General features: G+C 40.7%; 1 protein-coding gene across 1 annotated transcript; it reads right to left on the bottom strand.

The window, feature by feature from the left end:
• Positions 1 to 1,783: 1,783 nt before the first annotated feature.
• Positions 1,784 to 27,061, bottom strand: TNFSF11 (TNF superfamily member 11). Its single transcript, XM_071570701.1, has 5 exons — positions 26,676 to 27,061; positions 18,582 to 18,749; positions 11,961 to 12,006; positions 11,781 to 11,879; positions 1,784 to 4,215 (listed from the first exon to the last, which is right to left on the bottom strand). The coding sequence occupies exons 1-5, from the start codon at positions 26,892 to 26,894 to the stop codon at positions 3,794 to 3,796; spliced, it is 954 nt and encodes a 317-aa protein (XP_071426802.1). The 5' UTR covers positions 26,895 to 27,061; the 3' UTR covers positions 1,784 to 3,793.
• Between the last annotated feature and the right edge of the window lie 362 nt (positions 27,062 to 27,423).

The raw sequence follows: 27,423 nt of genomic DNA, 5'->3' as shown, positions 1-27,423 counted from the left end.
TAAGAATATACATATGTTTACATGCACACGAATACTCCAAATTGCAAATAAACTATTTCCAAGTAAGATTTTTTTAACTTCAATTTTCTGCAAATAATCATGCTGTATCCATAGTCCAAAATTATCTTTTAAAGGTTATGAAATAGTCACATGTACCTTTCTTAGCCAAGAACACATCACCTTCTTTTCAAGGTAACTCTCTCCATTAATTGATTCATCCACTCTTTTCATTGACTGTGTCTGGATGAAGCAATCAAATAAATGAAGCGAACACAAAAGAATGGACACTTCTGAGGCAAGACTTCATTTTAGGAAGGTCAGTGGTAGAGCAAGTGGGCTTACTTCATCATGTTAGGACACCTGCCCAGGTGGCCTCAAAAGAAACCATTGAAACTTTTCAATCTGTGGCTCCACTGATACAAAAAGCAAACTCAAACTGTACCTACAGCTCTGCATTGAGACTCCTGCTTTCTTTTAAATGCACATAGGGTAAGAATGGACGAGGGCAAGACAGGCAGAATAGGACCTCCTATTTGATTTCTATTTTGTGGAGAGAAGAGTCAGGGCTTGGCTTCTAATTGTTACTTCCACAGTAGCCTATATGTATGTATAGCCAAACTTTGCCAATGAAGATTTGGGCAGGGCTCTCCCCACGTGGGTGTACCCTTCCAGCCTGTGCAGTGGATTTTTTAGGTGAGGCACAGCATGCACAGAACTGGCCCCACCATATCAGTCCTAAGGTCCATCTGCCACGGCCGAGCGAGCTTGGACAGTGACAGTGAAGTCCTCGGGACTGTCACAGTACCCAGTACTAACCGGGGCTGACCCTGCTGAGCATCTGAGATGTGACGGGATGGGATGGCAGGGAGGCACTGAACTGCCAGGGGATGGTCCCCACTGAGACTCGAACTCAGGTCCTTGAGATTCAGAGTCCAGAGTGCTCTCCATTACACCACAGGACCGCACCTAGCCTATACAGCCTCATGAGGACATTATCACATCCCTGCCACCTAGTGCATCTTATAGCTGGACAATTCGCAGCCAGAGAATGCTAAGGCCAAAAACCCCCTCCAAACCAGAAAACAAAACCCACCACAACCCCCAAACCATTTAGGTTTCAAACAAGGGAAGTTAAAAGCCCCATATGGTATTGTGAAATTCAATGCCTATGGCTCTAATGACTGCAGGTGTGCTAAACTGAGCCTCAGCAGCTCTCTTCTAAGCTCTGACGGCTTAGGATGCACAGACAACCAACTAAGCTCAGGGGCCCAAGCAGACACTCGGCCAGAGTCATTCAGATGACATTTGCTGCTGGTGGCTTCCCTCCTTCATAAAACACCATATGTGGGCAGAGCATTTGCTAAAGGTAGCTACTAAGTCTAACTTTGCTTTCAAACTTGAACCTCCGTCTCCACCCCCCCCAGAGGATGACTCAACCCCCAGGACAGACACAGAGCAGACATCTTTCTCACAGCCTGTCACTGGACATTTCTATAGTGGAAAAAACAATTGAGTGTGACCTTTAGCTCTTGAAATTACTCAGTCATTTCTGTTTATTTTTTTTTCAGCTAAATTTCCAACTCCTAATGATGTAACCCAACTTGAAAGTGGTGGATGTATGTATGGAGACAAATCAAAACTCCATACAATTAAGTGTAATTGTCTCAAAACAGTTAATTTGTGCTTCAGTTTTCTTGAATGAGTTCTACCATACCCAGCCTGCATGTTGAAATCTAAATGAAATTACTGAAGCTGCAAAAGAAATACAAGTACATATGAAAATAAATAAATCACAAAGTTGATTTTTTTCTTAGAAATGTATTTTGTAAGAAAACAATATTAACATTAAAAAGAAATGTTTATTATACAGTATAAAATAATTTCTTGAATTCGACTCAGTTCCTTACCAAAAAAAAAAAAAAAACAAAAAGCCTGAGGATTTGTACAAAGCCCCAGTTTCTACAGACTTGAGTCTTCTGCCTTCTTTGATTCCGACTTCATTAAATAGAGGGTTTACCCCACATCACCCTTAAAGCACACAGACAAGCACTACAAAAAAACTCCCTCATCCCTTTCCCAACAAGCCGCTGTCCCCTATCCAAATGTGCTCTAAACATCACCTTATTATTTGCAGCTCTGCCCTATGGCCGCCATACCCTCCCTCGCATTCCATCCACTGACTTCTTTTGGCCAAGCAACTATACAAGCGACAACACACGTTGCGGCTAGCAAGGAGTCTCCTCAATTAATTTGTTGGCTAGTATGAGCAGTGGCCAGCCACTGACAAGTAATGTATAAATGGCTGAGTTGTTCTCAGCTGTCTGTCCTCATAAAAACTGCAGGAACAGCTCTTAACTCTGCCATTCATCTGCCAAATCTGGCAGAAGGGTGCAGAATTTTAAAAGCTACAAGGGGAGACAAGAACAGGCAATGCAGTTACATAGGCTTCACTTTTTCAGGAAACAAAGCTAAAAAAGTCATTATTCAATTGCAGAACTTACCACCTGCAGATTTTGTTGTAAGAAAATATGCCTGTTCGGTAACTGTAAATACCCTTGATACATTTCTGGGGCTTATGTACTAATTTTTTAATTTTATTTTTATATCATGCCAGCTTTGTAATGTCAATTACCCTCCAGGTTTGAAAGGCACCCAGTGACCAGCATTCTGGTATAATTACACGTGGCATTGGTGTGATTTTGTGCCCCTTCCGATAACACTGATAAGTTTAAAAGAAATCTATTAAGTTAAGAACAAAGATATATATTACATTTGCTAATTGCAAACAACCTCTTATAGCTGCATTTTTTCCCATTGGGATTAAAAAGTGCACCAGTTTAACATGTCTGTACATAAAAACAGTTTAAAACATTAAATATACAAACAGCAAGAGATTTTAAATATTTTGTATCAAATACTATAGGACAATATAACTTACATTTTTTTTACACAAAACATTACACCTGAAATATAACTTTAAATTTTACAGAATATAAAAATACATACTTTTTGTTTAAAAAATTTCTTTGCAGGTTCTGGCACAACGTATTACTTTAAAGGCACGCTGTATTTTGGCAACCTGTAGTTGCAATTAACTATGCAACGATAATAAAATAACCTGTAATTACCCTTTCAGAACTGCAAGGCCAGATGATCTCCCTTCTTCCTGGAATGGCCCTTTTAATCAGGTAAAACTTTGAGTTGTAGAACACCTAAATAGTTCAACTTATTTCTGCCATGGTCGGAGCTCTCCAACCCTGATCAAGCAATGCAAAAATAGCCTAACTCAGCATGTGAAAAGCCACATCAAATGCAATGGCATTAGTCATACTTTCATAATCTTTGCCATATCAGGGTCAGAACGCTCAACCCCAAGCAAAATGGAGTCCTAAATGAAAGTTAGGAACCAAGTTCTGTCCTGCCCCATGTTTGTACCCAAACTTGTAAGGGTAGCACAGGTTAAAAAGTCAGGGCAGAACTTGGAAACATAAGTTTATTAATACTAATTTTTTAAATTGCAACTACACCAATGTAAAAGGCATAATGACTCTACTGAAGCCAATGGAAACAAATGAAGTAAAATTGCGATAAGACTAAATCAGGAGAACTGTGTTATTTTGCCCTTCCATACATTTTCAAGACTCCCATTGGAGTCAGCACAGGACAAATCATGTCTTTAGAGATATATGGCTTATGCAGATGCAATTGTGTTGCAGAAGATTTTCAGTTCTGTCTTCAAGTTGTTTCTGGACAACTACAAACACAAACCATTTTCAGCATACAGAAGAAAGATTTAATCTAAATCCCTAACTTTAAATGCTCCAAAATAAGTTGCTTCTTGCGATGAATCCAGCAGCGATGGGTTTGATACCTGAATACCTATCATTTCACCAGATTTTAATTTAAAAAATCCTCCTACATTTACAGAATAAAAGTGAAATTCTGAATTCCCTGACCAGTATTTGGTGCTTCCTCCCTTCATCAACACATCAGAGCGCTTTATTTTAAGATTTGTCTTAATCATATACACCATCAGCTGAAGCCCTCTTCTAGTCAAGTTGCCCGAAGTTTCGTGATGTCTAAAACAAATATTGGCATAAAGGTAGTAAAAGCCATCTTGATTAACAATTAGTTTTCCATCACTGAATGTAATATTTGATAAGTTTGCCTGGCCTTTGTCAGGATGCCAGGATGTGAGGTTCACTTTGCGGGTACCTGAAGGGAGAGAAAAAAAAAGATTATAAACACTTGACAAACCTCAATAGTTAGAAAGCAATCTCTAGGTTTTTAGACTCAACTACAGATCTATAGGCTACAGTGAATTTTACACAATTAAGATAAAAATTCCTAAGAAATTTCCTTTTTTTCATGCACTCTTATATTTGGCTTGCTATTTATAACTGTCTGCCCTCCCACCAGAATATCTGATGCACTGTGGTACACACTTGCTTGGCCTGTAATTCAATTATACTAAGCAGTCATGCAGCAACAAGCTCTACATAGGCAGTGCATTTCACCTAAAACTTTAATCAACTAATAAATTTTTGAGAGGAATTTGAGGAAAAAAACCCTAGTTATCAGTCTTTAACCTGTAACTGTTCGCAAGTAATAACTAAAATTCTGAACACAAGTTTAACTGATAATGCCCCAAAGAAAAAGTTTATGAAACCTTCCCATACTTTATGTTCTTGTGACTGTAGTGGTATAAATGTTCATTTGACAAAACCAAAAAATGAGTAAAAATCACTACAATTGTGCATCTTTAGTACTGTGCACTAAGTTGCCTAGACTTTACATACCACTTCAAGTATTTATGACATAACAAACCTTTTTATGAAAAAAAAAAATGTTTAGACTTAACCCAATGATGCATATACCAGAATAAGGCTCCAAAATCTGGTTTAGTCATATCCTAGATATCTAGGATAGTGGTCTACAGCCAAATCCTAGATCTTTCATATTTGTACAAATACTTATAGCTGGACAATTAGAACTATTCAGGAGGTAAAGTTGGATTCTATAATATCTAGCAGAAGGTCTTAGAAGGTGAGATCTTCGAAGACAGGTGTGTCTCTGGACACTTTGCTCTTTTTTAATTTTCTCATTTTTATTTATTTAAAGTATCTTAAATTTCATACTAGAATCAATGAGCTGATATTCCATGCTTAGAGGAGAACAGTTCCCTTGAAGTTATCTTAAGCTGGAGATCCACAAATTAGGAAGGAAAATGATGATAATATTCTGTCTCTCCACAGAACATTATGCTCAAGGGACTCAAAATACACACGTTAACAGTTACCAAGTCTGACTACCAAAAAGGGCAGATTAATAGAATTATCATATGCAAATAAACATTATTGAATTCCTTCTAACAGGTACACATAAGCCTTATCAGCTCTGCCTGTGTGATGGTAGCCTGGTAATCAGGAATCTGTCCCTTACCTCTAAGAGTGAATCGATACTTTATAAAGAGAACGAAAAGGACCTTAGAGACTGGAGATGTTTGCTTAGTTTGCCAGTTTAGCACCATCACTGAAAGCTAACTTTGCACATACAGGTACAAACATACAAGTTATGTGGCTCAAGAGACACCTCACTATCACTATCATCATGGAGTCATATTGCATCATCTCTTGGAGGTCTCAGGCCAGTCAAGTCTCAGATGTCATTTCATCTAAATCCTACTATTGAGGCTGTGTTGAGGGATGGCCTGGCAGGAGGTCAGAGAGGCACTGAGAGAGAACATTTGAGTCTTCCTTGCAAACCTGGTCATATTTGATACTTCAGATTGGTTTTGGTGGCACAGTGCTAAGAAGCATCCTGTGACACCAGCTCAGTTAGCATTGTTAGTACAGCACATGTATCACGTAGAGTTTTATCCCAGTATTTTCTGTTGAGACGTGTGCCATGCAGCACACATCCCACAGTCCCTCCACCTCCCTAGCTTCACCACTGTCCCATTATAGCACCCACTTCATCTCACTGCCCATGCCTGCAAAAACAGAAGAATAGACAACAGCGAGAGAAGATGATCCCAGCAAAGCCCACAGGCGTGCCCACACTGAGGAAACAACACTGTCCTGAGAGCTCCATGAGCCTTCCTGATAGGCACAAGCCACTAACACTGTGTAATACACAGGGCATAACACAATCCATGAGAATTGGCCATCTTGTACTCCTAACCACTAACAATTTTCCGAACACAAGACTAACTTCATTTGCTCCCTCCCAGAGCAATGGGTTCGCTGGAGTACCAGAGGACTTTACACCTCAGCCACCCACTGCATCTAAATGCCTGCTTGGAATACGCAGTACCTTATTCTCCCAACATCAAAACAAAACACTCTATCCCTACCAACCTTTTCACGGCACACAGCAGGGCCCAGTGCCCTCCTCCCCAGGCACATACCAAGGCATGCCCCCGGACCACCAGTGCTCAAAAAGATTGTTGGGGAAAAGCCCCAGGTATATTCCATTAGTTCAAAAGATGCCTCTTGCCTTTATCTGTGCAGAAAGTGAGGGGAAGTAGGGACAAGGGAATTTGAGGGAGATGAGCCTTCTCTAACTGCCAAGGGCAAACTTTTGCATGTGAGAGGAATACTTTTAATAGTAGTCCAGAACAAAAACCTTCTGGCATTCTTCCACAAAAACTTAAGCAAAGCACAGGTTGTCAAAGGCAGATCATAAATAGTTGCTTCCCTATGGCTCTAGTGCAGCCAAATAGAAATTATAAAAGCAAAATCATATAGAGAAGCCATCTTTTGTGCAGTGCCTCAAAAAACCCTCTGAAAACCATCAATTAGCTGGAAGAGACATGAAGACCTGAAGTCTCTTAGCCTGGAATTATTCACTTGCAAGAAATGCTGAGATAGGGGTACCAGAGTACACCTGTGAAACACTGGGGATAGCTGAGGAAGTTATAGAACTTCTTGTGCACAGCGGGAAGTCTGGGAGAAATATTGCTCCAAGGAGATTGAACTCCCTTCAAGATGAGGAGGACAGGCTGGAAATCAGTGCTTGGATCACAGGAGAAGCACATTAGATATGGGACACAAATGTACCTCTATGATGGAAGAGAAATTCATGCTGTGACTGCCTGGTGGCACACTGGGTAGTTGCTAGGCAGATTTTATTTACCTGACAATTAAACTTATCACTTGCTGGTTTTAAGCTGCAATTTTGAAGAAGTCTTCAAGGAAGGCAAGACATTCTGCTGAAAAGAGGGAAAGGACAAGAGAGCAAAAAGGTACCACAGTTGCTTGTAACTGAGATGAGCTCTGGGTGAAGTTTGTTCATGCTCTTTTTTCAGGGGAATACACATCATTCATCCATGCACAGGTATAGGGACAAGCCAAGTGAGGATGGGAGATGATCCCATCTGTTTGAGGAGAGAATTTGCATAGGTAACTTCTAGAAGTCTCCCATTAAAAGGGATTATATTATAAAGCATTAAATTATAATACTATGATTGTATTAGCGGAGGCAGATGAATATTTTGGTACAATTCAGAGTTCCAGAAGAGGCATGTCACAGCCAGTGGCACAGTACAACAATGTTCTGGTAGAAGTTAAGTCATGCAACCTTTAATGGAAGGAGCAAGCACATTCTCAGCACTTCTGAGGGTAATACACCCCGATCTTGAGACATCAAAACGATCAGTACCCCAAAACACAGGAAGTGGAGAAAACTGGAGCACGTAAGTGCCAAATCAGCTGCCCATGTATCAGAAACTGACACATAAGCCAAGCCATGGGACAGCCAGAAATGCTGCAATACAGTATTCTTCTGTGAAATAACTTACTTCGGAGCCATGAAAAAAATAGCACAAGGTAAGTCATGTTGACAGAGAAGGAAGCGGTCAGGGAGATAATGAGTAAGACAAGTCTTCCAGACAGGGCAAAAAATATTTAAAAATTCAAAATAATACACAGCCTTTCTGAAAACCAAAGACAAATAAAAAGTGTCTTGTGTATTTGTGATCATGAGCTAAGTCTACCACAAATGAGTTCAATAAAATTAATTAGCAAGAAGGAAGATGATGTGAGGGAAACAAGAGGAGAAAGTAGTCCTGTTTTGATAATTTGTTTGCATCATAGTAGCTTTCAGGTATAAATAAAGGCTGAAGACAGAACCAAAGCACCATTTGCTCTGAAAAACTCTTCTGGAGGCAAAAGGCAACTAGGTCGAACCTGTAGCTGTAAACAGCTCAGAATACTACAGTGTTTCCTTAGACAGCTAAAGGTATTAATTCACACCCCAAATTATATATGTAACATTTATATTTATTTCTGTTTGTGATTTTCTCCTTTAAACTGTGACTAATTTCTGCAATCAGTTTATAAACCAAAATTCATTGTTTTCATTTAAAACCTAGGTAGCATTTATAGTGAGCTCTGGTAAAAACCAACCAGCAAGCATCCAGTTCTAACCTAAGCAGCAAACCTAAAAAATACACACAGCAAGCCAAACCACTATGGCTTCTGCTGCCAAATGATGGGTGGAGACACTAAGATCTGGGAAGGGTTATTTCTCCCCCTTCCCTCACACTATGCCCCCCCAGCTGCAAAAGTCCACTTGAGGCTTGATATTATTGTGAAGGTCAAAGGAAAATCTTCTCTCACAGACACTGCTCAGTGCCCCTTCATGAAGGGTGTTCAGTAGTAAACTACTTAAAAACCTGTTTGACAGTGATGAAGATTTTTTTTTCTGACACTGTTTATTCTGTGTCAGAGTGATGACAGCTGAGAACCTTAAAATACTAAGAAAAGATCTGTCCAGGCTCATGGATGACAGAAAACCATTTAGAAGGATTTCAGACGTGGAGGGTAAAGAATGAGGGGAAGACCACAGAAATTGCCATTTGCAATCAGAGAAACAAGATGGGAGAGGAAAAACTCCTGGTGACACTCATGCAAATTCTTCTTTCTTTATGCCTGTCACTAACCTCTGTGCTACCCAGCCAAGTGGGTACTGCCTCATACCAGTAAGCATGGGACTAAAGTGCCTCACAACCAGTAGTTTCAGGGTTCCAGCTAGCTATAAGGATGCTGCAGCCCCTCACTGCTGTGACACCCACAGGGACGGCAGAAGCTGTGCTCATGATTAACATCTGACAATGCTCTTCCAAAAGAGGCAGAAGCCCCCTGTGCCAGATCAGAAGGGAGTATGTCCAGCTCATAAAATTGGTAAGGAGTTGATCTGCTCCAAGGAGAAACAAAGCACCTTGCTGTCACAGGCACCGTTTTTTGAGAGTTTCTGCAGCCTGTGTTTTTGAAAAAAAACCTGAAAAGAACAAGAAAGAGCAATGTCTGCCTTGCCATTATCCATAGATGTGCTACGTCACTCCCTTGAAGGTTAATGCAGCAATGCGCAATGGTAAAAATTATCAGACAGCCTTGATAAAAACACAGTTTATAGCAACATCCAGGTAAACAGCAAACAAACTCCCTACAGGAAAAGGTGGATTTCACAGACTGGGACACTGACACACTCCACTTCTGCAGATGTAAGTGATCTGTCTCTGTGATTAGAAAATTAATTGAAACCTTCCAAAGACAAAATGCTAAGACAAGTTTACCGATACTGAATCTTCTACTATGGACCTATGGTAAAAGTAGGCTAAAGCCAGTATCTGACTGAAATAGAAGGTTGTCAGGAGGAATTTGAGCTAACATGATAGCTTTTGGAAGTTCTGACTGCCATCTGACAAGCTCCTTAAGCTCTCTGCTTATAAAGCTCTGGATCTTGGCAATGCCAATGTACTTGAAAGGATCCTATCCCTCCAGGCAAGAGGCTGTACAGAAGTGTTTTGTCTTTAAATAGAGCAAGAGCAAGGTATTACTATGCAGGCTGCTAAAATCCCAGATTTCAAGTCTCAACACACCCCTTTGGTTTGGTTATATAAAACAGAACAGCAATGTGCACAGCTTAATTAACAAGGAGTTCAGCACTGCAGAATGTATAAATCTTCAGAGAAAGAAGGCAGTGGTGATAAGTGCACCCTCCTATCTTAAGATCCTCTATCTGATAGCTGCATAAAAAACTGGTTTACTTCTACCACACCAATTGCTGTGTTGAGAATACACAGAGAAAAATTTCAACTGACAGTGCCCCAGGGCAAAAAATAAAATCATTCTAACATATACTAAAATTGTAGGAATGAATCTTTTCCTCTGGAGAGTGTTCCAAAGCAGACTCATGTCTTGTTCCCCAATATTATACTAGCAAGGATATTCCCAAAGCCATCTGAATACCTCTGTGCAGAGAGTAAGAGCCTTGGCAATATAAAAGAATGCCACCCTCTTACCACAGGGGCAGAAAAAAGCCACAAGAACATTCTTTTCCCCCTACTCAGTAGTTCAGAAACATACTGCAGCCAAGTCAGTACACTGTTGCTCAAAGTACAATACTATGATCTTGCTACTACTACTGGACTATATGCATGCAGATAGACCTTTGGGAAGCTCTGGCATGTTAGAATGTCACAAGGACCCTGGAGTCTCACATACAAAAGTCTATTCCAGTCCTGCAATATGTAAATGTATGGAGTATGACAAAAACTCTGCAACATGCCATGAGCAGAAGGAAATACGTGCTACAAGTTCAGCCCTATGTTATCAGAGTGCAACATATTCACAGAGGGCAGGAAATTAGCAGGCAAATTATAATAATGCCATTGAGAATGCAGTTCTAGGTTCAACACCTCCAGATGAAAGGCGTGCTTCCTTTATGGCAAGCTCTTACACTGATGGGCACATGACATGCGTGTGTACTGCGTACTCATGTCAGATTCTCACCTTCCAGATCCACCCTGAAGACAAATGCTGTGTCACCTAGTACAAACCCCACTACACTTCAGAACTCAAAAGGAGTGTTGCTGCAAAGGTTTGAATAGGTGGACACAACATGTGCTTGAATTTTACAAAAGAAAACAATAAATTTCTTCAGCTGATAACAGGACAAAAAAATTCTAACTTCAACTCAGTGGAAGGGAAGCATCTTCCAACCTGCAACATCTGGATTCTGCTGGTATGTCCTTTTATGCATATGTGTATGTATGCATACACCTCTGTGTGTGAAAGAAAATGAGGAAGTTCAGAGGAGAGCATCCAACGCAAGATCTTCCTTTCTTACCTGAAGACAGCACGAAGGGGCAGGCCAAACCCTCTGAGGTTGATCATGAAAACCGGTAATTTAAAATGGAGGCCATTCAGCACGTGACTAATACAAAGTGGAGCCATCCTCCTTTTAACGTTACCCCTGTTGCCTCTGAAATCCTTTAATGCATGCAACTTATCCTCTCTTGTGGGGATGACAGTGTGTGTGTGGATCTCTTAAGTTCTGAGGTGATTGATGAATGCATCTTTAAGGACCAGAGAGGTACCTGCAGAATGTGAGATGCCTTGTAACCAGTAGAATCTTTCCATGTATGTTAGGTGAACTACTGACCAATAGTGTGCTGGCATGTTACATACAGGAGTAGATAAAAGTGAAGCTGTTACTAAAAATAAAGCCCTTTGTCTTCGGTGAGCCTTCTGATCACACTGCAGCTTGAGTGCCTCTGCCTCCCTGACTGCCCCTAAGCTAATCTACACTACCCCAATAAAGGGTGACCCCAATACTCTCTATCAAAAAACATTTCTGAAATCCCAGCCTGTTGCTGGTTTTGCTGAACTGTTTTCATTTTCTATTATTATTTATATTATATATTTTTTCATTTATATTCACTGCTTAATACATTTATAGTAGTATTGGAAGTATTCACTTAGAATTGAACTTACCAGATGGAATATTCTTATCATCAATAATGAGATGGGCAAATGGCTGCTTCTCAGGTTTATTTCTCTTGTACAGTTCAATTCCTAATGCCTCCATTGCAGCTAGAGATAAAAGAATTGCATTATATCAAGAAGACAAGTATAGCGGAACTGAAATATTTCTTATCGTAAATCAACACCTACCTTTTTCTGGTCTTGGTGATGCTCTTCCCATGGAACGCTGGATTTCCTAAAATGAGAAAGAGCCATGGCTTTGATGTTGCCTTGGTTTTGTAATACTGTTTAGCTTACACACTTAGAATACTCTGGGGACATTGTTTTAGCTACAGTATGTTCAGATGCCTGGGATATGTGTCACGTAAATATGAGAATGTGTTATACAAACACACAGTTCAGCTGCCACAAATTGCTTCCTCTCTCCAAGCATCTGATAAAGGTGGATAGGAATGATGACATGTGTGATCACTGCATTATTTATTGCAGTAGTGGTGACAGGCCATTTGCAACCTTTCCTACTTACTGCACTTGGAATATTTCTCCAAGTATAATGGAACTATGACAGATAAGAAGGCATCACATCAAACAATGGAGTTTATAAACTGATTTAATTACTTGGGGACTAAAGGCAATGAAAGAGGCAGTTCTACATAGGATCTAGAATGTAATAACTCTAACAACTAAAGAAAGCTAAACTCTGAATTTCATTTGTGATGAGCTAAATGAAAACCTGCACCCCTTTCACTTGACCACTAACAGGGAAGGCTTTACAGTCAAGGCTCACTTCTAACAAGGTATGCAGGAACTGAAGGATTAAGTATATCTTCTGTACTAGGCCAAATGAACTGGGTGCCAGAATGTATGCAATTCTTCAGAACTGCAGAAGAATTTTAACATGAACGAAATCCATGTTACACAAACCCCAAAACAACACAAATTGCAGACATCGGGCTCCACAAAAAGCTTTGTATTTAATAATCCACACCTGTCTTCCTCTTGAGATAAAGATACAAACAGCAGTTTTCAAAAATCTAAGCTTCATGTTCTTCTTATAAACATGGACTGACTCTTGGCAATAGTTAAGTTCAGTCCTCAGTTCTGTAGCCTATTTCCCCATGACTCTCCATCTGTTTTCTAAAAAAAAATAGGAGTAATATATTTTTTATTCAGAATATCCCATACCATGGAGCCATCAAGAAGATGTTTAGTAAAAGGAAACATTTTGCTGAAGATAGCAAGTCATGTCCTCTTGGAAACCTGAGTAGCCCTTGTTTAATCTTTTTGTCACACATTCGGCTGCTTGCCTGGTTCAATCCATGTATATGCAACAAGTCTCAGCTGTGGCCAGATCAGCAGTGTTCCACTGTGCTCTCAATCACTGTGGTGTTTTAGAATTTAAAATCCTGCTTTGAAAACACCTGAAATCCTGCTTGTATGTAATTTTGCAACCATAGTGAAGTCTGTAGTGCCTTAGCTGGTGCATTTATTACTCTCACTTTCCCCTTTCAGTAGGTATTTAAATGTTAAACCAAAATGAAAAGCCACAGCAGTATGGAGGTTGTAGTATGACTATCAAAGCATACTTTAGCAGAGATATGCTGATTTTCTAGATAAGAATCACGAAGATGCTTTTTGCTGTAGAAACAAGAAGAAAAGCAGAAGAATCACAACTTCAGAGAAGTAAAACTCGCATCCACCTCCCCCACTTACATTTACTTTACTTCTCTGATCTTCCTACTTCAATCTCAGTTCTAGGAGCACAACAATGAAGTTCAATTCTAGGAGCTGCACACCAGCATCAGCCGCTACCCACACTTAAGTAGGAAATAGGAAGATGACAAGAATTTGCAAGTACCAGGTATTGTGAAAAGTAGCAAAATCTCTGAAGAGAACAGGACATAAGGTGAGAAGAGCCTGGGAGATGGACCACATTCTCAGAGATTACTGCACCACACCTATCCCTATCCCTATCCCTTTCCTTTGAAGAGAAAACTTTTTTGTTTTCTTGCTTTCTTAATGGAAACTTCTCAAATGTGGAGTTTGCTTTCAGATATTTTCCTTCTGGGGGATGTGATAATGTTCTTGCCTGGGGAGCCTAGTGGGCATATCCAAAAATAACTAAGTACATTTTAATCTCCTATTATCTAAACTGGTACTTAAAAAAAAATCCCATATTTGGTAACTGCTCAGCCTTTGAAATCCCTGACCTGGCCATTTGCTATTCTGCTCTTAACTTAAATTTTTCTTAGCAGCATAGAGTTCTGCTTCTGCACATTTCCAAGAGGCTCTAGCTTAAGCAGCTGTGTGCCTCAGCTTCTGAAATCTAGCTGCCTGACTCAGCTTATCTTTCATGCAGAAAGGCTCTGGTGCTCACAGAATACAGTCTGAGCTGCTTTCTAACTGTTGGTGGTGCTGTTCCTCTGCAGCATAATCACTTGGTAAGCAGAACAGCTACCCAGGTAGACTTGGGTCCACAACTCTCCTTGGCCTGCTGATCTATAGCCTACTTTCCTGTCTCCTAGGAGCATGTCCCTCTGACAGGAACACTCTCCTGTGTTCCTCTTGAAGCTACGCTGCTATGCAATTAGGAATGCAGGTGTCATTACACCAAAAAGGAAATTACAACACTAACGCATTGAGAGGAGCTGGAGACTAGCTTCTGTTCACTATCTCTTCTGTGTGCTGTCACTGGATTAGAAGTGTTTAGACTGTGGCCAGGAAAAAGAAATCCTCTATCAGTTCTCCAAGTTCTGGAGTAGTGTCAAGTTGGTTACTTGATTCTGATCAGTCCTATAAAATTTTGATATTCCTTTCTGCTATGTTGCCCAGGCTTCCAAATGGAAGATAAAACATACATTTTCTAGTCCATATAAAACAGATATGGAGTTGTGAGTTTACCTATGAAGAGTAAGCAGTTCAACACTTCATTGTTTTTCACTTCATGTGTTCCACAGTTCCAAGGTGCTGATACAGAAACTACCTTAGGAAAGCATTTTACCATGTACTTCCTTCTGACCCCAAGGGACATTTTTCACTGGGTATCTGAAGACATCCAGACGTTTAAAGACAGGCTCTTAACGGGATTATAAAAATCTCCTGGTATTCTTACTTTAAGGAATTAAGAGCTACAATTCTTCAAATCTTTAAAGTATCAACTGCATTTCTTAACACTTGAATTTCTTTAAGTATCTCATATTTAATCATAATGTAGACTCCCATTAAGGAAGCAGAAACAGATCAACAGAACCCATGACTAAGGAACTGCTATAATGGCCAAAAACTACTGACAAAATACTACCAGTGACTTCTCTTAAGACTGCTATCCACAGAACTTTGTGTGATACCAAGCTGTTTAGTTATTTTTAGCAAAAGTGTACATAAAAATCACACCACTCTGTTAGTCTTATGATAGGTTGCACTCGTATGCCTTTGTGTAATTTGCTCACTGCCAAACTAATCAACTCTGCTGTCCTGCTTCCCACATTCCAACTTCCTTCACACAGTCACTGTTTGAACAATACACAGTTAATCACAAAAATGAAACACATGTCTTCCCTTCATCCAGAAAATTTAAAATGCCTTTAAGAAGTTCATATTTAAAAGCTAAAAATCATGCTTTAAGTGACTGGAAAATTAGGAACTGCTCCTTTCCCCAGCAGGTTGCAAGTTTTACCACTAGCATCTCAGCATGTTCAAAGCAAAAATTACTCTTCAAGTTATCTCCCATGTTGAGGATACAGAGACAAGGCCACACTGGAACACATCGTATTTGTGGAGGTCTTTCATCTCCTTTGACTTTTACAATATCTCAGTATCTACTTTGAGCATCTAAAAGTAGCCCTTTGAGACCAATGAGAAGTCCTCTGTACATTCATGTGATCTTAAAGCTTCTTTATACACTTTTTTCTTTTACTACCCAAGTGCTTTAAGTACAGCTAAGTACAAAGAAGAAGCATCTCTTGCCGGAAATTCAGCAATTTGAAGAATGTTAATCAGAAAGGAAGTGAAATAGAAAGTACATGAACCAATACTCATCAGACTATAGCATGGAGCCCAGCAACACAACCTCTATCCAAATGAGTAGTCTATTGCTTGCAGGGGGGAAGACAAAAAAAAGTATGTAAAATTGTAGGATGGAAAGGGTGAAATTTTAACAACTTACAGCAATCACTTATGAAACCTTTGGTTGGTCCATAACTATGTGCATTTTAAATGTCTGCTAAGTATATAGATCTCTTTATAAATGCTGCCCTGGAGAAAAGCCCTCTGTTGCCATGTGGGAAGACTAACTTATGCCTGAACTCCTCAAGCTACTAGAAGCTGGGAGTATTGCCAAGAAAAGTTACTTATGGATTGACCAAAGATATGTTTGAAGTCCTTTCTACTTCAGGCTCATAACAGACTTCATAAGAACTGTGGTTAGAGCATCTGGACTGCCAAAAGGTTTTAGGGTTACATGGAAAAAAATTAAGCAAACAGACAGGCTAGGGAAGTATATTATTTGTCTGCTTAAAAGTTTATATGCAACATTGAAAATGTTCTTTCTACTTAGTAAGCTGCTCGTTAAGCAGAAATTTTATCCTGGAATATGTTAAGGAATTGATCATTAAATTTTGATTAGAAGAAAGAAATCTTTAATTATTTTTTTGTTCAGGAGACAAATATTTCTAAGCCTGACCTTGCAGCCCTACTACAGTGGTTTTCATAAGAGTACTTTCATTTTCAACATCAATCCCTGCTTTAGATTTATGCACTAGGTCTACAGGTGTGTAAAGAAAAGTGGTGCGGTAAGCTAAAAGCTATAACTGGACTATAGACCTGAGCAAAAGCAAGTTGTCTATTTTCATTTCCTGAACAGCTTAAACTGCAAAAGACAATATATTGAAAAATCACGAAACATAAATATTTTAAAATGTTCCATTTTAGTCACTGAACATGCTGCCAGTTCAAGTAAGGATACTGTTTTTTAAACACCACCCCCAGGTTAGATTCTCCTTCAGGAAAGTGAAGAAAGCACAAACAACAGGAAACCTCTTTCAAATCACATTTGCTGCATTTCCATACACAGAGGACTAACACAACTGCAAATAAGCTTCAGCTGCATGTCTCTTCTGCTCTTCACTGTAGCAGGGTTAATGAAAGGCAGAGCTTACAGATCATGATAAAGTATAATTCTGCCTGACACTGTTACTTTCACTTCTCTGATACACCAAAAAGATGCAAACATAGCCTCAGGTGATAATTTTCCTATCTATTTTTTTCTCTGTCATCAATATAAGATGACAAAGCATCTAGAACACTGGTGCAGCTGCTTAATACACTCTGTTGCATTCAAAGGAAATTCAGAATCTAATTACTTTGGCAAGGGAAATTTTATTGTTCTCAAACTAATTGTCAACAGCCAGAAAAGTTATCCCCACTCACTACTTATCTCAGCCACGGACATTGCAGCATTTAACTTCCATCCAGCCTGGCAGGATATGCAGCCTCAACTGAAGCCAATGCCTTTGTTGAGTAACCAGCAGTAAATGACCAGAATACAGGGCTTCTCTTTGACTTACTGTAACAACCTCCTTCCTCTGTCATGGGAGTCGCATGAATGAGCAGTCTAGTACCAGCACACAGCACAGATGTAGGTGTAGCATGAGAGTCTCTATAAAATCCAGGAGGAAAGAACTAATCCTACAGACTTAACCATTTGCCTTCCCCTTAAGCTTTTGAAGGAGATGGCTAACATAAGGGACAAAACATGCTCCTATGTTTGTGTTTTGGTCTCAAACTGTTCTGTCACTTGGGCTTCTCTGTTAAAGCAAACATTACATCAGCACAATTAAAAGGCTATAAATTTAACTCAAGTACTCTTAAGTGTATGTGAGTTCAGCCTAATTCATATGTAGTACCCTTAATCAAAAACTGCCGGTCCTATGCAGATGTGAAGTAGTAAAGTTGTAATGGACCTGATAAGCCAGGAAAACCAAATACCATAGCAGACATTCATCTATTAAACAGCCCATTATTAGCACTAAGCACTACCATGAACACAAAAAGAGATCAAATGCAGTAACTGCAGTAAGAGGGGATTGTGACATATATCCCTACTCGCCTAGGCTTCTTCTTCTGCTGACTGCTTTTGTTATTCATGTTTGGAAACAAGCCCTCATTCTCAGCTGCTGGTTGAGACTCCCCAGTTATCATGCTATGGCAAAGTAGTTCTTCTGTCAGTGTGAGAATGGTCTGCATAGAACAGAGAACTGGCAAAGCGAGGAGAAAAAAAAAGAAGACTACTATCCCTCATTTTGGGCGGCAGAAAGAGCAAAGAACAAAAGCAAATGCGAGCAAATGCTAGCTCCTTTGTCTTTCAGATAATATTTTGCTTGCTGTTGAACTTGACTTAGGAGAATCTTGTCAGAAACAGGAAAATTGCTTTGAGAAAGTGTGGAACTGCTTATTTTTTCTGAGCATCCAAAGTGCTGGCAAACCTATACAAATATTAGCATAAATGACTACCATTCAGGTCCATCCAAATGTCAGAATGGCTAATCAACTAAGGGCAATAAGTTTGCTCACTACGACTTCAAATCCTCCTTTCTTAAAAAGAATAAAAAATAAAATGAGTTTGAATACAGAATTGGGTAGCCACTGCCAGGTTCATGAGCAAACACAATACCATCCTGGATGAAACTCTACGTGTTATTTGAATACCAGAAAATAATTTATAGAACTTGCCTCTGAATACAGGTGTTGGAAAAACTGTTTTAAGTTCAAGAGGACCATGAAAGAAAGAAACACATGGTGTGTGCAACTTACCTTCTGCACAGCCCTTTGAAGAGCCTGTTTCATATTTCTACATGATTCTGGCATTAACTTTGCTTCTTGACTTTCAAAGGATGCATCATGCAAATCTGTACTTTCTTGATGTCCGAAAAGTGTTCTGACACAGTGTGCATGTTCTTTTGAAATTCTAGTAGGGTCCATCTGAAAAATAAACATAACACAACCACAGTTCTAAATGTAAGGGACATTTTTCAACCATCTAAAAGTTTGGAACCTGGCTAAGTTTATTATCTAAATTTTCATTGCACACAATGAAGACAGAAAAAGTTCCCAACATCAAGGTTTATTTCATCCAACAAACATGGGAGACAGGAGAATAAATTATATTCTCATGCTGCCTAGTTCATTAGCTCAGATGAGATCTGTGACATTCTAAAGTTAAAAGATAAATCCCACTCTTACAGTAAAATCAATAATCCTGAATTCTATTTTTTGACTACACAATGCAGTATCACAGTTATTTTAACAGGAAACATACACAGTCATCCTACCTCTAAAAGCTACTGTTTGTAAAATGAAGCAGAGGAACTTGGGGAAAGCATGTACAAAACCTAGCACATCATTTTTAGGAGAAGAAACAGAAGTTTTCTCTGAAACTATATCACTGAAGCTATCAGCCAGCTATCACTGAAACTATTTTGTGGTTGTGCTGAAATAGAGTTCATTTTCTTCACAGTAGCTTGTATGGGGCTGTTTTTTGGATTTGTGCTGTAAACAGTGTTGATAAGATATGTTTTTCTTACTGCTGAGCAATGCTGACAGAGAGTCAGGGCCTTTTCTGCCTCTCACCCCACCCCACCAGTGAGTGAACTGGGGGTGCACAAGGAGCTGGGAGTGGACCCAGTCTGGACAGCTGGCCAATGACCAAAGGGATATTCCATACCATATAGCATGTAAAGCTGGAGGAAGAAGAAAGGAGTGATGTTTGGAGTGATGGCATTTGTCTTCTCAATTCACCACTACATGTCATGAAGCTCTACTTTCCTGGAGATGGCTGAACACCTGCCTGCCCATGGGAAGCGGTGAATGGATTTCTTATTCTGCTTTTCTTGTGTATTCAGCTTTTGCATTATCTATTAAACTTTATCTCTACCCACGAGTTTTCTCACTTTTACTCTTCCAATTCTCCCCCCTACTCCATCACAAGAGAGAAAAAGCAGCTGCACAGGGCTTAGTTGCTGACTGGGATTAAGCCATGACAGTGGTAAGAGATATTGCTACATGAGTCATGAAGACAGCAAAAGTCAGAAGCACCAAAAGATGATTAAACTGCACCACAAAACACCTCTACTTCACTGGACCAAGACTGATAAGCTTAGAGTATCTACAAGACATTCTTAGCAATCAGACTTTATTACTGCATCTAGTATGCTTTAAAATCCTGAATTCTATTTGTTAGATACATTGGAAGAATATTCCAAGCATTGGGATTGTATCTTGGCAGAGCTTCATTGCACAAATACCATTTAAACCATTTCACCTTCTCTTCTCATACTCCATGTCCTTTACACTCAAGAAATATTAGCAACTATCTTCCAGAGATGGCCTGATACTCTCAACAATTCCTCTCTATTTGTATTTATTCCACTTTCACTTCAGGCTTGATGTAGGGTTTATGCCCCCGAACTCTTGTTTAAGTACTCTAACTGTATCAGCTGGCCTAGTAGAGAATGTTCATTTCTATCTTTCTAATTAGGTGGAAGAAACAATTTTGTCTGAGAATTACAAAAGGTAATACATTATTTGTAATCACAATCCAGGAATACCAAGACATTATGGAGAGTGCCTAATAAGTGTTCAGTTTCCTTTAACATAGTGCTGGACACAACAGAACATCAAGTCAAAGTTTTGCAGAATACAAAATCACCAGAGTGAATCAAACATGTTATATCATTTGTTCACATGAACATAAATTCAACTCTCCAACCCCAAAAAACAACAGAGCTAAAAAGCATAAGGTTAGGATTACAGAGCTGACTTTAAGTCTACACCAGCCAGGAACAAAGCCAACAGGCACACACGGCAGAGAAACATTTGTTGCGCAGACAGCAGCACCATATGCTGCCTCCTCCCTCACCATCCTTCTGCTGAAGTCTCCAGATAGAAGTCGTTTGCCTGGTTCATTGAGACCAATGCCAGCCCTTATGACCTGGGTTTACCTGTCCCGGTTACCCCTGCAGATTTGGAACGAAACAGATCATAAAAGGTTCACATGAAGATCAGAAGATGCCACAATTTTGAGCAAGGGGAAGAGTGATCAGTTAAAGAATTGCTTAGAAGCAGTAACATCTTGCTATGATGGTCTGACACAGCTAAATCCAAAAGCAAATCTGCATACAGCCATTGCAGCTCTATGAATGAAGTGCTAAAACCTACACTAATGCCTTCTGAAGTCAGCTAGTGGAGTGCACATTCATTAACTGCTTCAGCAGATGTAAACCAGCACCTCTGTGCTCTCACCACTTTTGCCATGGAATTTAATTCCTGGATTTCAGTCTCCTAAATCAATGAACAGGGAGGAATTTTTGCTGGCCTTATTTCCTGAAAGATTAGCACCCTAAAAACAACACACTCCAAGAATCAGACAAGCATCAGAGCCAGTACAGAGCTAGGCATAGGAATGAAATAGTAGTAATCCAGTATTAGATTTAAACAACTGTAAAACTTGACCCTAAGAGCATCTCTCACAGTATGTTCCACTACTATTCAGAACTCAGAAAATCAACTGTAAACTAAAATAAATTTAAAAATAAGCAGAAAATATTTACCAATAGCTGCTAAAAAGTAGTTCATGCAGAATGACTTGGACTGGAGGTCTCTAGTCTGGAGGCCCCTAGTCCAGTCTCCTGATTGAAGTAGGACCAATTTGTAACTTAGGTCAGGTGAGTTAAGGCCTTGTCCAGACAAGCTCTGGGGAATGTCCATGAATGGAGATTTTCAACCTCTCTGGACAAATTGTCCTAACATCTCACCATTTCTAGTGTGTAGAAACCCCTGGCTTTGATGTCCAGCTACAGGTTTGATGACTGTGCCTCTTGTTTTTGCTGTGCCCTTCTGAAGAACCTGACTGTGTTTAGGTAGCTAAAAACAGTGATTAGCTTACCTCACCTTATTCTGCTCTTTGTCAGGTTCAAAGAATCCAGTTCTCCACTCTTTTAAACATCATGGACCCTACCTATCACAGTGGTCTTCTGCTGGACTCTTTCCAGTTTGTTGATATGCCTCTGATATGGTGCTGAGGGACCCAAAATAGGACCCATTATTTCAGATGTAACCTCTAATGTTGGAATTGTTAGAGACCTGAGGGAATGAAAGTCTCCAACAGACCTGGGCACCTGAGTCTTCTCCCCTCCACACAGATCACAGGATAGAAGATAGAAAGCTACAGCAAATAACTACCAGTAGATACTCATTTTTATCAGTAATTCTACTAGTCAGACTATTGGCCCAGTTTTGAATTTATTAAACACACCTTCTGAAAAGCAGACAAGAAAACTAAGTCTTACAGCACAAAGACCACGATATTTGCAAAGGCCTGAGCATCCAGCATGACAAATCATGCTAGCAAAGACTTACAACAATCACTCACAAGCAATCACCAAATGCGTGACACAACACTGTGCCAGAACAGTAACAGCAGATTGTACAGAATCACTTACTCAGATTATAGTTTATCTGTTGAAGGTCTAAGACAGAAAGCCATCATCTCTGCACCTACAGGTAGAAGACTGAAAGCTCAAGGAAATACTGTGACTGACATCTTCAGCAAGTTAGAGCTGTGCAGCCCATCCTGACAGAAAGTGCAAGTCTCTAGAGATCTACTGTTTGATCAGGTGAAACTCTGATCTTGCGATTAGCTAGCCTACCTGTTGCCCTTAACTTCTCCAAAGAATACATAGTTTTGACCTCATTTAACTATGAAAATTATCTCACTTGTCTGAAAATGCATTCTCAGAAATCCTGCATCTTACATCTTTACAAAGAACGTTTACTGAACTTCCATGGCAGAAGACAAGCATTACCAAGCACTGAGGTCAAAACTGTGGGCAAGAAGTGATGCAAAGAAAAAGTTTCAAGGACATGTTTTGAGAAGAACTTCTGAAAACCGAGAAAATTATTATGAAATACCAGAATGATCTACAGGAAGCAGCTTGCTAACTTGTAGGGCAGAGACCTGCAGCATAAAGTCCTTAAGATTTAATACCTTGAAGAAACATCAAGATATAGACAAAAACAATGGTGAAAGTCTTATAACATGTGAAGTAACTTAAATGCCCTAGAGGAATTAAACTATTTAAAGAAAGGAGTGTCTAGCTTAGTTTTTAGTATCCATTGTGTCTGACCTTGAAATCAGACCTAACCATTTGTTGTCACTTGGGTTTCATCATCTTTCATCATTCTAGTTGCATTTCTGGACTCTTCACCTAATTCAGGGCAACCAAAATGAATTCCAGCATGGTAGGTGAGATCAAATGAATTTACAGAATTAAGAATTTTCTGACGTAAAAAAGATTTAGTTTTGTTTTAAAAGATGTAAAACATTTCAGCCACCTTTAATATTAAATTTTACATCAATTGTGAGATGTTACAGTATCACATTGAGCATTTATTCCTTTAACATTTATACCTGTACTTATTTTCAAACTTAAACCACTTTCCAGACTATCAAATATCACTCTGCATTCCATGATCTTTCTTAACCATCAAAAGGGAGTTGGGGGTTCCTCCAGGCTTCCAAAAAATGCTTATGACCCCAATCAAGCTGTTCTTTCTGTTAACCACTGCTCTACAATGCTCACAAAACTTTAGATGAAGTCTTGAAAGATAATTGTCTAAAAACATACCACAATGAAAGTGGGAATTCCATGAAATTACAATAAAAATCTGACTTCCAGGTCTCCATTTATCCAAGTGGAAACTCTTCAATATAGTAGAGAACTTAACATTTGTATAGACTTTATTTTAATGGGAAATATGCATAGTCTTGCAGGTCTAGGTTAAACTATGGGAGTCAGACATTCAGCCCCCAAATGTGGTTTTGAGCACTTCTGGTTTGTTCCACTGCTCTCCCATTCAATGTTAGACCAAATTCTTACTCTTTTATGATCTAAGTGCACTAACGAAATGGGCCAGAAACAAAAGCTTAAAAGCTTTTTGGACACTATACTTCAGCATTTACCAGTGGAAGTTAAATAAAATACTTTGTGCTCTCACCACATGCTGTGCATGAGTCTCTATTGAGTGATGATTTCCAGCTGCTCTGAGTATCTACATTTGCATGGCAATTTATAGATAATGAGCAAATATTCCTCAAAGTATGAGCAAAATAAAGGCTTCAAATCAATACATTTTGTTATTGTTTTATTTCTTGGATTCAATACACTGCACGGGATAGACCAAACAGTAAAGTCAGAAGATCCTAATGTTTTTACATTTCAGAACACTATTACGAGAACATGAGTAAAATTCAATTCTTTGCTTTTTTTCTTTTCTTTTTTGATATGCCAGCTCATTGTCTCACTTGCATTGCACTGCATTATTTTTTGGCCACAAACATGTGTTTACCCCTGAAAACCTTGTGTCAGTCTTAGTTATGTGTCTTGTGAAATTCCAAATGCTCAAGCCACAAAGTAAACAAAACCAAGGAAAAACCAAAACCTCAACTACTGTCTCAGCTTATATTGTGTCATGATACAGCCCAAATGATTTTATGCAAATATAGACAAAATGTGTATGGTAAAACTGAGTCAGAGTTTATTCAGACACTTAGCTAGGGTTTTAAAGAGCTTATAAAAGGTGTAATTTCTTAATATCGGCCTACATAGTCAAATCTTTCTAATTCACATTTGTTTAATTCACCAACCAAACAATTCAAATCTTTTGATGCACAGCTTCTACTACTAACTTCTCATATTTTAACAAAATTAAAGTACTGACTTAGATAGATGAAATTTGCACTGAGCCAAACCAAGATAGCTTAAGATAACCAAACTTGACAGAAATGTTTTCAAAAGAAAGAGGTCCAATCATGCCCCATATAAATAAAACAATCTTAAAGAGTCTGAAATAAGAATTAACTTTTGCAGGACCCACTACATTTTTCCATCTATCTTATTTCACAATTAGAAATGTTGAAAAAACATGTGTTAGCATATCTCATTATTGTGAATTATGTCCTTACTTCAAAGGCATACCTATTATTCTATTTTCCAGTGATGACATTTTCTCCATTAAAAGTTTTTCAGACGATGGCTACAGTCAAGCCTACACTGAGCTACATCACCTCTTTAGGATGTTTTGGAAATGCAAGTTAACAAAGGATTCAACAGCACTACTCCAAATCTACAGAAAAAGAAACTAGCAAGATAATTAAGCTGCCAAATGCAGAATTACACCTGGACCATGCAATTTTTTAAAATCGAGGAAGCAGAAGAAAAACAGCCATTATGGTTCTTTTTACCGTTTATAAGGCACATGTGAACCAGTGACATGCACCTATCAAAAAGAGTCTTTAATAAGGGGCTTAATAACTTTGATTTGCTGTTTTGATTGCAATGGCTCTGTAGCCCACTAATCAATGTATAGCTGTGCATCCCTGAGCTACGTTTTGACATGAATGTCTTTTCAAGTTCATGAACATCAGGAGTGAAAAACATTCCCTGTCAGAAGCTGAAGTAGGCATTCATTTATTTAACTGTCATGCAAACAAATAGCCTTAAGCTGCTTTACACTGAGTCCCAGAAATTAAATGCCACTCTTCTGAAGTATACAAGTTATGATTAACTAATTACTGTATTGCTGTTTCATTTTAATTTTGTAAAAATGGAAAGCACAAAACCATTTTCAGTAAGAAAACATGGCGTGGTCTGCATAATAAATGACCAGCAGTGCTACTGTATATTTGATAGTCATCCATCTGTTTAAGTGGGTACACATTTGTGCAACGTCTCCTTTCAGAGTGCACTTTGTTAAGAAATCCAGTCTGCTACATCAACATCAAGCACCTCTACCTAGAAAGTAAAGCGAAAGAAACAGGTTTCCACTCAGCATGCTGACTTCAAATGAAAAGTATACGCAACACAAGTGTCACTTCCATGAGAAGCAACTAGCTGGCAGCTCCCCACTTCCTCTGAGAGGGCTCAGCCTTGCAGGGTAAAAGATGCACCAGCAAGAATCCAGGCAGCCGAGCCATTTCCAAGAAGTGGGCTCCTCATCTCTCCGAAAGCCTAACCGCTCATCACCTTATCTCCCCCTCACCTTATCTCCTCCCACAGCGAGCCCTGCCCGTGCGCCTCTCAGCACGCAGCGCTGTCTCTTCTCAAGCATCCCTTGTCAGCTTGTGGCCTGGCAGGTGAGGGGTGGCTCTCTCCCAGATCCCAGAGAAAGCTCCTGAGCTGCAGCGGGCACCTCTGGCCGATGCCCGTGAGCACACAGACTCCATTCCTGCGCAGTGCCCTTGGGCAGCCTGAGAGACAAACCATCCCAAGTGGTGCCCAAGTGGTGTTGCGTGGTGACCTTTTTTTTTCTTTAAAGCCACTTCTCTTGCAGATCAAACATTCATGGCAGCCAAAGACAGTAGCCAAAGACCTCAGCCACGTCAAACTCTTCTCTAGTAGAAAACTGAAAGCCGACCATTTAAAACCAAAGCCCTGCAAGACTTAAGGATCATTATTAAGCCTTTTCCCGAGTCGGGCCCCGCTCATATCCAACCTCGCTGAGCATCTCTGTACCCCGACACGCACACGCAGCCCAGCGCACTACCTAGTGCACCTCGGGCTGAGCAGCTCCGTGACCAGGGGACAGCACAGGCTGGGCAGGGCACGAGGAGCCCATCAGCCGACCCCCTCAAAGCTGCACCACCTTCAGAGCCAGATAAAGGTGCATTCTGACTGGTGGCTTTTTTTTTTTTTTAAATTAACTGCCTCAATCGCGCCGACACGAGGGCCATCCCCATTTCCGAAAGGTGCGAGGCGGCCGCACTTCCCCCGGTGGGGTGCGCCCGTGCCGGCCCCGCACCCGCACCATCGTCCTGCGCCGCCTGTGGGCGCCAGCGGAGGCGCCGCTTACCTGCGCTCGGAAGTAGAGGAAGAGGGCGACACTGCAGACCACCTGGCCGAGACCCAGGAGGACGAGGGCGGCGAGGAGGGAGCGGGATGCGGGCGGCGGGTGCGGGTGTGAGGGCAGCGGCGGCGGTGGCGGCGGCGGGGCGCTCTCGTGGGCGGCGCCGCTGCCCAGCTCCTCCGAGCCGCGCAAGTACTTGGTGTAGTCTCGGCTGGCGCGCCGCATCGCAGCTCCGCTCCGCTCCGACGGCTCCACAGGCGGCTCCGCGCAACTCCCTAGGGCAAGCAAACAACCCCACAGCCTCGGGCAGGCACCTCTTATAAACTGGGCGGCCAATCAGCCCCGGGCGGCGCGCCCCTGCCGCCCTCCTCCTGCTACCGCCTGCCGTCGCCACACACATCACCGCCGCCCCCTCCTCGCCTCCCCTTCCCGAGCACAGACCGGCCCCCGCCGGCCCGGGTCGGGTCGGGTCGAGTCCGTCCCGCCCCTGCTCCGGAGCCCCTGCCCCCTCCACCGGGCACGTTGCCCGGCGAACGCGGTTGGTGCTGCTCCTCCCCGCCGCGCGGGTTGCTGCGCCTCCGCTCCTCCATGAGCGAACACAGCGCAGGCAGACCTGCCTCCACCGGCTCCTGCCCCCTTGCCCCCTCCTCACTCTTGCCTCGCTCAAGTTTGCACCGTATCCAGACAGCCCCGTCAGCCGAGGCCTCTCTGAGCCTCTAGTTGCATCTGGTGGATCCTTTTCCCCTAAATTCCA

This window comes from Pithys albifrons, chromosome 1 (assembly GCF_047495875.1).
Source record: "Pithys albifrons albifrons isolate INPA30051 chromosome 1, PitAlb_v1, whole genome shotgun sequence".
Lineage (NCBI taxonomy): Eukaryota > Metazoa > Chordata > Aves > Passeriformes > Thamnophilidae > Pithys > Pithys albifrons.
This window is presented reverse-complemented; position numbering and strand designations above follow the sequence as displayed.

What these genes read in the sequence shown, in the direction of transcription:
- TNFSF11 (XM_071570701.1), bottom strand. Translation starts at nt 26,894, where the DNA reads ATGCGGCGCGCCAGCCGAGACTACACCAAGTACTTGCGCGGCTCGGAG. An exon ending in ATCACCAAGACCAGAAAAAG is followed by an intron (nt 11,880 to 11,960) that starts GTAGGTGTTGAT and finishes TTTTATCTCTAG; the next exon opens with CTGCAATGGAGGCATTAGGA. An exon ending in TGATAAGAATATTCCATCTG is followed by an intron (nt 4,216 to 11,780) that starts GTAAGTTCAATT and finishes CTCTCCCTTCAG; the next exon opens with GTACCCGCAAAGTGAACCTC.